At 31.2% G+C, this 10436-nt stretch overlaps 1 protein-coding gene across 3 annotated transcripts in view; it reads right to left on the bottom strand.

Annotated features, from left to right (window-relative positions):
• LOC107017998 (tRNA(His) guanylyltransferase 1-like) overlaps positions 1 to 6349 on the bottom strand; it is an 18946-nt gene extending 12597 nt beyond the window's left edge. Inside the window, exons 1-7 of one of the 3 annotated variants that reach the window (XM_015218324.2) lie at positions 6207 to 6349; positions 3937 to 4059; positions 3520 to 3651; positions 3388 to 3432; positions 1883 to 2052; positions 1704 to 1789; positions 622 to 729 (exon numbers count right to left, since the gene is read on the bottom strand). In XM_015218324.2, the coding sequence (XP_015073810.1) occupies positions 622 to 729; positions 1704 to 1789; positions 1883 to 2052; positions 3388 to 3432; positions 3520 to 3651; positions 3937 to 4040 (645 nt within the window). In that variant the 5' untranslated portion in view covers positions 4041 to 4059; positions 6207 to 6349. Of the gene's footprint in view, positions 1 to 621; positions 730 to 1703; positions 1790 to 1882; positions 2053 to 3387; positions 3463 to 3519; positions 3652 to 3936; positions 4060 to 6206 lie in introns of those variants that run through there. The other 2 variants (XM_015218325.2, XM_015218326.2) reach the window with 2 other exon arrangements.
• Positions 6350 to 10436: the final 4087 nt, after the last annotated feature.

Genomic DNA, 10436 nt, shown 5'->3' with positions numbered 1-10436 from the left:
TTCTTAGAATACTCTTAGTTTAGTAATTTGATCATAGATGTTCTTGTGGTGATGACTTCCAGATTTTGGGGAAATAATAGATGTTGAATTTTAGAAGTTATTGAATTGTCTTTTATTAATGAGTTTAAGTCTTCCGCATTGCTTTATGTTGATATTAAATTGAAATGTTAAGGTTTAGATTGGTTGGTTCGCTCACATAGGAGGGTAAGTGTGGGTGCCAATCGCGGCTCGGTTTTGGGTCGTGACAAAGAAAGAGAAGAATTTAGACAAAAAGAGAGAGAGTGTGCGGTCCTTGGGGAAAGTTTGTTAACAAAGACGGACAAAAACAGAAGTGTCTGCCCTCTTTCCCACTCTCGTTCGAAATGTCATCAAAACCATTTTAAACCATTTCTTCTGACTCAATTTTCTAATATTTAATCATTCTTCAAAAAGGTTCCTAAATCCAATCATCCAAAACAGAAAACCACACACATCAATTGTTTCCAAACCGTGTTTTTATATCCAAATGCCATATTTATCTATCTTTCAAATCTAAACAACAAAAAAAGGGATAGTGGCAGATGCACCACATGCAGATACCGATATATAGTCTTCTAGGAGAAGGGGGATGAAGGTAGCTACCTTTATCTTGACGGCGCAAGACCCTTGACGAAAAATCTGCGGAAGGTCCTTGTAGTTGATACCAAACTGCTGAAAGAGTAATTCATTTTGCTCCTGCTTTTGTGTTCCCTGCTTTTGTCAGAACACTTTTAAGCCTCAAGTCTAGGGTTCTTTGAGTCCAACCATAAATTTGAAAATGATTGTTTAAATGCCTTCAAAAGTAAGTAAGTAGATCCGAAATATAAAAAAATGCAGTTAATCCAGCCATGGCCCAAGCTATTATTGCGAAAATTGGTGAAGACAACCATCAATCATTAAGAATTTCATCTTTGGACCAAAAACAAGCAAGATAAAAAGTATGAGGGTGGAAAGAAAATTTACCCTAGAGCACACCTATGATACAAGAAGAGAACCCAAGGGAAAGAAGATATAAACAACTAGGGAGGTCATAAGAGCACATCACATATCTATATATGAGAATTGCCTGATTGAAAGCATATTAGACAAGGCAGACTCAAATTCCAACAGAAGTCGGAAAAGATTTAAAGATTGGAAAATGCTTTTGTACATTCTTTAAGTACAGATAGAGCACCCAAGGGTGTGGCCTAGTAGTCAATGAAGTGGATTAAGAACCATGAGGTCTCAGGTTCAAATCCCAGCAAATACAAAAACATTAGGTGATTTCTTCTCATTTGTCCTAGGCTCTTAAGCTTGGTGGACATATATTAGTTATGCAAATTTCAAAATTGTCAACCAAACGTCGTATTAATTTTATGCATATATAACTTTTTTCTTATCCACCTACCAAACACCATATTAATTATATACATGAGTAACTTTTTCCTTGCCACCTACCAAACATCGTATTAATTATGTACACGAATAACTTTTTTCTTATCCACCTATCAAACGTCGTATAAGTTGTACAAACTCTAATACATGGATAAAACTTATTTTATCCAGCTACCAAACAACCCCTTAGTGTTAACTAAATTTGAAATAGAAGAAGAAGAATATTGAAGAAAAAAACCCATAAATATGCATGCCATATTACTGAGGAAACAATTCAATTTTTACTCTCAAACTTGAGTTAATTACAGCACCTTCAGAATCTCTTTCGCCTCCTTTTCTGACTTTCCAGAAAACACCAGCCTCCACAAACAAGTATTGTATTGATTGCTTATATGACCTGTAAGAAGAACCAATATCCTTCAGCATCAGATTTTAAGAACTCAACTCCTCCAGGAACTATTAATTGGAAATATTCAATACGAGAACTCACATTCTGTCTGCCTCCATAGAAGATATGCCTGAAGAACCTCCATTGATGCACAGCTGATAACTCGTGAATGGAATGATGGAGGCACAGTTAACTCCTTTTGAGAAAAGAACTCTTTCCATTTGATTACATATGTAGATGAGAAGAAAGACACAATAATGGATAGTATCTTGCTGCACGTTGAAATTTCTGGTCAGCTTAGAAAAATCATGAGCAACTTCATCTCAAATGAAGAAACAAAGATTATTTTACATCTCTCTTTTCTTTGCCTTCTTGACTAAATCAAGAGGGATATTTTGTATCTTAAAATCCATTTTACTCAACTCCACATAAGTATCTCGAAAACAAAAACATGTATATGGTGGTCATCTTCGTGAGAAGACAAATCTGAGGACAGCCAAACTTACCACGCCTTAACATTGTCCTAGTGCTTTCTTAAGAACAGTTTGTGATCAATCTCTATATTTCCCTAATACTTGTTTCCTATGCATTTCCTCAAGCCAGCTACCACAAGGGCCTATAGTGATTTGGAGCTGATTTTTCTTCTCATTAACAAAATCTCAAAATTGATTATAAAAGAACAAGAAATATATAGCCTAACTCAACCCCCAAAGCTAGCTCATGAGGGAAGGATTGATCAAGACCATATAAAGAGACCAAATACCTAAATGTCCACCGATGTGGGACTCAACACCTCCGCACGTCAAGGACTGGACATTTGGAGAGTGGACAATATAAGAGGGGGGCTACAACATCGAAAACAATGAATTGGGTTTGGACCTAACCTTGATACCATGATAAAGAGATGAACCTTGGTTCTAACTCAACCCCAAAAGCTAGCACATGAGGGGATGATTGTCAAAGTCCATGTAAGCAAACCATCAAGCATTCCCAAATTAATGTGGGACTCTAACCCACTTTAACAAGAACATGCTAAAGAAGGGGAATCAAACGACAGTTCAAACTGGTATAGACATGGCAGTTAAGAGAAAGAGATAAAAAGTTGATAAACTATCCAAGAGACAGCAGCATCCCTGAGCATAATTAAATTACATTCACTGTTAAGACTGGTTATATAAGATGCAGTTCTCCAGCACCAGGTCAATGTAACAGCGAAGTTTAAATAATGATAGATTGTTGGTGTATTATCGGGAAACCAAAAAAATGTTGAGATGATGATCCAAAATCAAAGACAAATTGGACATGACCTAGCAAACCAACTGCTGAGAAAGAGATTTGTATATTGTAGTTAACAGAAAAGATGATTCTAGTTGAATCACATACAAAGTTATCATGCAATCGTTCAAAGAGTGTTCAAGAAGCATAAGACAAGCAATTATCACTATTCATACATGAGTCAATGCAAGAGCAATAATTTTGTACCGTACCAGAGATATATAATACTAACAAGACAAAGTGCATCATTCAAATTACTCTTCCTAAAGAGTCAAAATAATTATTGATAAACACTGATAACAAATTCTTGAGATATGAAATAGGTTACAAACCTTGCTCGTCTCTGGTAAAATGTGGTTTCCTTCTTCAAAACGAAACTGCATAAATCGTTGTACCACATCATCAAGCTATTCAAGGGGGAAGAAAAAGGGCATAATTGTCAATTAGTAAGAAACGCATCATACCTGTACTCATCATTAAATCCATACGCAAATATAACATCAGAGAAGTTCTCTAATACCTTAATAGCACAAGCATTCATCAAGTTCAAGGCTTTATCATCATTCGGCTTCTCAAATCCATGCTTCTCCGAGAAACTAAACATATACAATGCAAATTAGAAAATCAAATACCGCAAAACCCAAAACGGAATACTTTTTCTCAAGCAGCAAGAGTATATTCACAAGATATACCAACACCAATTGACAAGAACTGTTGGCACTTAACCTGAACAAAACCTATACTTCAATAGAATTTTAACTAGATATCTCTTGATTTCAAGACATTTACCTTAATTACTAAACTAGGCTTAATTTGCAGAAAGATAAGAATACAAAATATAAAGGCACGTGCAAACCATAAACACTTAAACATCTCTTTACCAGCCAAAGTCGCGGCCATCAATTTGAACGACAATGATGTTTGGGTACATTACTTCATCTTCCACCTCAAAACATTTCACGTATTCATACCTGCTGTTCGCCATTCCCAAATGCCGCAACAATCTGATTGAAACAAAAGATTTAAGTGAAGTTATAAATGTCACAAAGACCTATTTTTTTCTCAATGAAATTTCAACGAACCTATGTGATGATAATCGATTCAATTTAATACTATCACAATTAACATTCAATAACAATCATGATTATTCAACCATTGTTCGGAAAAAAAGTTATTATTCACAGTCGCACAGAGTTTAATCCATAACACTCTATTGGAAAACCATGTTCATCTTATCACCCACACACTAGCCAATAAAAACTCTACAAAGCCATCAAAAACTTAAGGTATGAGTTTACATCAGCAAATATTTGCATTACCTATCAACACACCAATTAACAATCCTTAAAGATGAGAACTTTAAACTAACAGATCAAATCCATCCAAAAGTAAGCATAGTTTCCCAGGAAAAGAGTAAATTGAAAATTGTATTACATATGAATTCCAAAAACAACACAATACTACGGCAAGGTACCTGACACTACTTCGCCGGCAGAAGGTCGATGGAGGACGGACGACCAACGGGACTATGGGATCGGCGTTTACTGTAAGCCCAAACTAGGCGCGCTGAGGTGGGGGGTTTGTATTATTGTTTTTATTTTTGTTGAGGTGTGATTATTTCTTAATTCTTAGGTCCGTTTAATCACGAATAAAATTCGTTTGAAAATTAATGTTTGATCGTAAGAATTTTAAATAAAATTTTTGAGTCATATTTAAACTTTGTAAGAAAAAACATAAAAGAAAATTTGAGTCAATTTTATCACATTAATAACATATGTAGACGGAGAGTAATTTTAGTTAAACAATAATTAAAACATATATAAATCAATAGTATAACAAAGGACAATATAATCCTTTTCAATATACTAATTATTTCATAATTAACTATTATGTTATTTAATTTTGATACTTGTTTGATTTATGAAATGTTGTGAATTAATAATTAAGATATGAAAATTGAATTTGCCTTGCCAATGATGTGTGTTAGATGCCAAGCACATATAAGAGGCATTTTGAAACGTGATAAATGAACTTAAATTTTATACTAGGACTTGAGATGACGGACTGTCAATCTCAGAGGATAATGTAAGTCTATAGTGGCTTTACATTTGGTTCAAGGGCAACATGCTAAGGCCACTTTGAAGCTTAGATACGCTATTTTCAACACATATGATAGAAGCCATTGGAAAACTATTATGTTTACTACGGATCCTTAATATGAATCAAACCAATTGATTGCAGCTTTACCTCGCACGGATCTCATTGTGTTAATACTAACACTAAAGCATATCCAATTAAGTTTACATGCAACAAGCTTCAAGTCCTAATCTCATCCAACCGAACATCAGATAAACTTACTACTCTTGAATTCAAAAGAAGCAACTCCGTATCAGGTTCTTCAGTCACCCCTAATCATAAACTAGTTTGGGTCGTCTATATTTATCCTCTATATCCATTCTGCTGCAATTCATCAGCTTAATTCCACTACTCAATACTTTGTCCAAAGAAATTCTATAAAAACATGGGTTTCACTAAATCTCACAACTATCCCAACTCTGTCATACAATCCCTAACCAAACAAAAAACACTCCAGTTCAAACAAATAAAATTCAGGCACTTAGGTAATGCCTAGTGGTCAATCAAGTAGGTTGAGAACCATGAGGAAGATTTATTTCCATCCATCCTAGCCTTAATAGTCAGAGTTACCTAATACTTATTACTGGTGGATGCGGCAAGTACTATTCCATGGATTTAGTCGAGGACTCGAGATACACCCAAACTAGCATGCCAGTTCCAAAATTTCCCATCCTCCAATCTAAACCACCTTTGTTAACTCTTTAGCCCAAAAACCCACATCATATTCCCACTGTTCTTGATATTCTAATACAGAAAATTAGTTTCAAACTCTTCAAAAATGAATCCAATTCAGCTATCTATAAGATTTGCAGGGGAAAAAAAACCATTTTTTAACCAAATCAAAAAACTAAAATTGACCCAGATATCAAATTTCAAAAGTGGTCTTAATTCACTAAAATTCTTGCAAAAAAACAAACATAAAACAAAAACAAAAACAATCAACGATTAAAACCTTAGCAGTTTTATCAAACTTTCAACTCATAACTTGAGGGAAGAAAAACAGTAAGAAGAAAACCTGAAAAGGGTAGAGTCTAATCGATCGATTGTTAGCAGAAACTGTGTTTTTTGAAAGCTCTGCTTCTCATAGTCTTCTTCCCCTTTCTTTCGCTCTCACTATTCGAACCAAGGAAAAAAAAAATGGTGGCTTTTGCACGATCTCAGAAATACATTTTATGTAATTTATCAGTAATTATATATTCACTTGATATATTTTTTTTTGTCTTTTTGTTAGAAAAACTCTTTGATATTATTATTTATTTCTACAAATTGACAAAATGTTTCCATTATGTTTTAAAGGGTAAAATTTGAAATAGTCCTTTTTTATTTTAAGTAATATGTGATAAATTTTGGTCCTTTTTATTTGTTTAAAATTTGTCAAAGTATTTCATAATCTAGGTATGAAAAAGATTAATTTATAAAAATTTGAAAAGTTTTATCAAATTCTAAAATATACATTATAGAATATAACATTAGAAACTGAAAAACATAAATAAAAAACTATACCAAATTCTAAAAATAAACAAAAAATAGGAAAGATTACAAAATTATACCTCTACCAAGAGTTTTTGTTAATTTCCTTTTTTTTTATGTATTTCATCAAATTTAACTAATCGAGATTGATTAATATTTGTTGAAATTAATTTTTAACATACTTAAAATAAAATTGTTACGTATATATTTAAAGAATTATTTAAATCTACCCTCAAATATAAGGACTATTTTCATCATTTCTCATATTATTTAGCAATTATATTTGTATATGTAATAAAATTAAAGCGATGAAAGATATTATTTCACAATTTAATATGGGGTACATAGGGAAGTTGTAGAAAGGCATCTTTTATTCCTTATTCTTTTGGCTTTTACACTTTGATCTTACCTATTATTTCATAATATATTATATTATATGGTAGATATAATATTTAAGTACATTGTATTTTTTGTTGTTGTTTAGTAACATTTTAATTATTTGGTTTGATTGTATCGTATTGTATTGTAATTTATAAATTTACTTAAATATTTTTAATTATTTTAAGATAGGAATTTTGACTAGGTTTAAATAATTAAAGTAAAGGGTAAAATAATATTTTTGAAATATTAGGTAAAAATATATTGGAAAAATAAATTAAGTAACAATGGGAACACACTAAATTGGTTATTCCATAAAATAGGGATTTTCATTGTTACGTAACAACGAAATTTAACAATACGGTACAATACATTTTAAGTAACAATCAAAACAAACATTACAATGCAATACAATGGATAACAATGATCCAAACATAGTGTTAGTATGATGTTGAACCATGAGCAATTTCTTTTTCGTCTTTTTTAAAACTTTAGGTTAGAAAAATAACATTTTTATTTCTTATAAAATGATATATCAAGGTAATATGTCAATCACTAGTGAACAAGTAAAAATGAGATATCGATCCTCACTAATAAACCCATTTTACTTGAAATGCTTAATTTTTTATTATTAAGTTGATTTTTAAGATTTAAATTAATTTATTTGGTTATTGTAACAAAAGTAAAATAAGTAATTTTTAAGCGGCAAAATGCATAATTATTAATTATCTAATGTTCTATGTACATGTCTGAATTTAATATAATCAATTAGTTCTATCTAAATAATTTTACAAGTATAAATAGGGAAAATGTACAAATACCCTCTCAATCTATGATTGAAATCCCAGAGACACACTTATACTATACTAATGTCCTATTATCCCCCTGAACTTATTTTATATGTAATTTTCTACCCCTTTTCGACCTACGTGGCACTAGCTTGAAAAAAAAAGTCAATTATCGTTGGACCCACAAGATAGTGCCACGTAAGCAGAAAATGGATAGAAAATTATTAATAAAATAAGTTCAGGGCGGTAATAGGACCTTAGTATAGTATAAGTGTGTCTCTAAAATTTCAGACATAGATTGAGAAGATACTTATGCATTATCCCGTATAAATACAAATTAAAAATATGTCTTAGTACTTAAACAAATTAAAAATATTGTCATCCTTAATATATCTTTATGTAATCACTAAATAAATAATTATAAATTGCTTTAATACGCTCAATCAAGCTAGACAAGAATTAATACTCAAACCATTAATCAAAGATAGAGTTATTAAAGTCTTAAAGATAGTTGATAAGCAATTAAGTACTAATTAAAACCAAAAAAATCCCCATTTTAGTTCTTTCCGTTACAACTAAACTTGAATTATTGATAAAAAGAATTTGTGATAGAGCAATAAATATTTATCTATTTTTAATTAAAAAAAAATTGAGTTGAAATTGCAAACATTTAGAGTCATTTTTAATAATGAGCTCTTTATTTTATAGGTGAAATTTTTCCAAATAGATCTAAATTAATCATACTTGAAAACGGATATGAATAAAATTTCATTTACTCTATTGACTTTGTATCCTATCTTAACTAGATTACGTGTGATATAGTCAATTAACAAAATTTGTAAGCAATTTGATATTTTCTCTTATTATTATATATTATTATAAATAAAAAGTTCTAATATTGAAAATTGAATTACCATTTTACCCCTATACTAAATGATAATCTAATTAAATTATATCTATCTAATCTAAAATTTCAATAATATTGTGAATAAATAAAAATAATTTCGTTGAGTCTTTTCCACTACCCATTAACTATGCATGCAATGTGAGTAATATACAATGACATCAATAAACTTAATGGCATTAACTATAATTTTCTCTTCATCATATACAAATTTCCTAGAGAATATGAGGAATATTAATTTTTTAACTTGATTATTCCGTTTTCCAAAACTAATTAGTATTATATAGCTCTGTTACACTATTCTCATTCTCATCTGATTATATCCATGACTAGAGATTGTTCTTGGTTCAGATTTTGATGAAAATTGTACTCTTTTTAATCCTTCCTCTTAAGTTATACCTTCAATGTAAGTGAACATTATGTTATATATTTTTTATTAATTGTGTCATTTTGATACTTCTACAAAAACATTGTATGAACCCTTCCTCAAGTTAGGTTTGTGTCTATCTCTAATTGTCTCTTATTATATTTGTGTATATATGTGTGTGTCTTTGATATTTGTTTGTGGTGTTGGATTTAAGTTTGTCAAGAAGGCAGAGAATTGAATTTTGATGTCTTTAACATTCATTTCTTATACTTTCTTGGCTATGCTCTTTATTTACCCTCTTTTTCTTAAGAGCTCTCACCCTTTGCTCCTTTGATGCCTCGAACTCGTAACTTTCGGGTTGAAAATGAGGGGTGCTTACCATCCGAGAACTCCCTCTCATCAAGTACTACTCTTTTGACTCGAGTCATTCTTTGTGTTGGAACTTCTTATGGATGTAACTGTTCTTGTCTTCTTTTTTTTTTCTTTAGCTCCATCATCATATAAAGGTCGATCATACAAAAGATATTCCTCAACTAAGTTGAAAGAGGTTTTATTACGAAGTATTTATTATAATTAATGCATATATCCTAAAAAATGGAAAAAAGAATTTCCATATAATTTTGACATGCAAATCTAATTCCTATAGTCCATCATTATTCATATCTTTTCACTTATTGATTTATTAATTGATTTTCCAAGATATAATATAATATAGAGAAAATTGTACATAATGGTAAATATTTAATCAAAATAAATACTATAATGTTGTAAAGAAAGCTCAGAAAATAAGAAGAAAAAGACAAGAAGTATAAGATAGAGGAGATAATTTTCTTATTCAAGTCTGTCATACAATGGTGAATGATATCTCTATTTATAGTGTTGAGATATCATAGTCAAAGGTCACCTTGAAATTTTACATAGTTATCGTCAAGGTTCATATCACCTTGATATCTTATCACATTGGAAACACTAATACATGAATCCAATTAATTGTTGGATAACTCTAATGGATCATCCACATATACAATGGATTTACAACACTCCCCCTTGGATATCCATAGATTATGTGCCTCGTTAAAACCTTACTAGGAAAAACTCAGTGGGAAAAAGCCTAGTGAAGGAAAAAGAGTACACATATCTCATAATACGCTTTGAATGTTGCCTCGTTAAAAACATTACCAGGAAAACCCAACTTGGGACAAAACCATAGTTAAGGAAAAGAGTACAACGCGTATTTCGCTCCCCCTGATGAAAACTTTACTTGATATCTCGGAGACGGCGCATTCCAATCTTGTATCTCAACTTATCAAACGTTGATGTTGGCAATGCCTTAGTGAA

This window comes from Solanum pennellii, chromosome 4 (assembly GCF_001406875.1).
Source record: "Solanum pennellii chromosome 4, SPENNV200".
In the NCBI taxonomy this organism is placed as follows: Eukaryota; Viridiplantae; Streptophyta; class Magnoliopsida; order Solanales; family Solanaceae; genus Solanum; species Solanum pennellii.
Note: the sequence above shows the minus strand (reverse complement) of the source record. Positions and strands in the feature narration are given on the sequence as shown.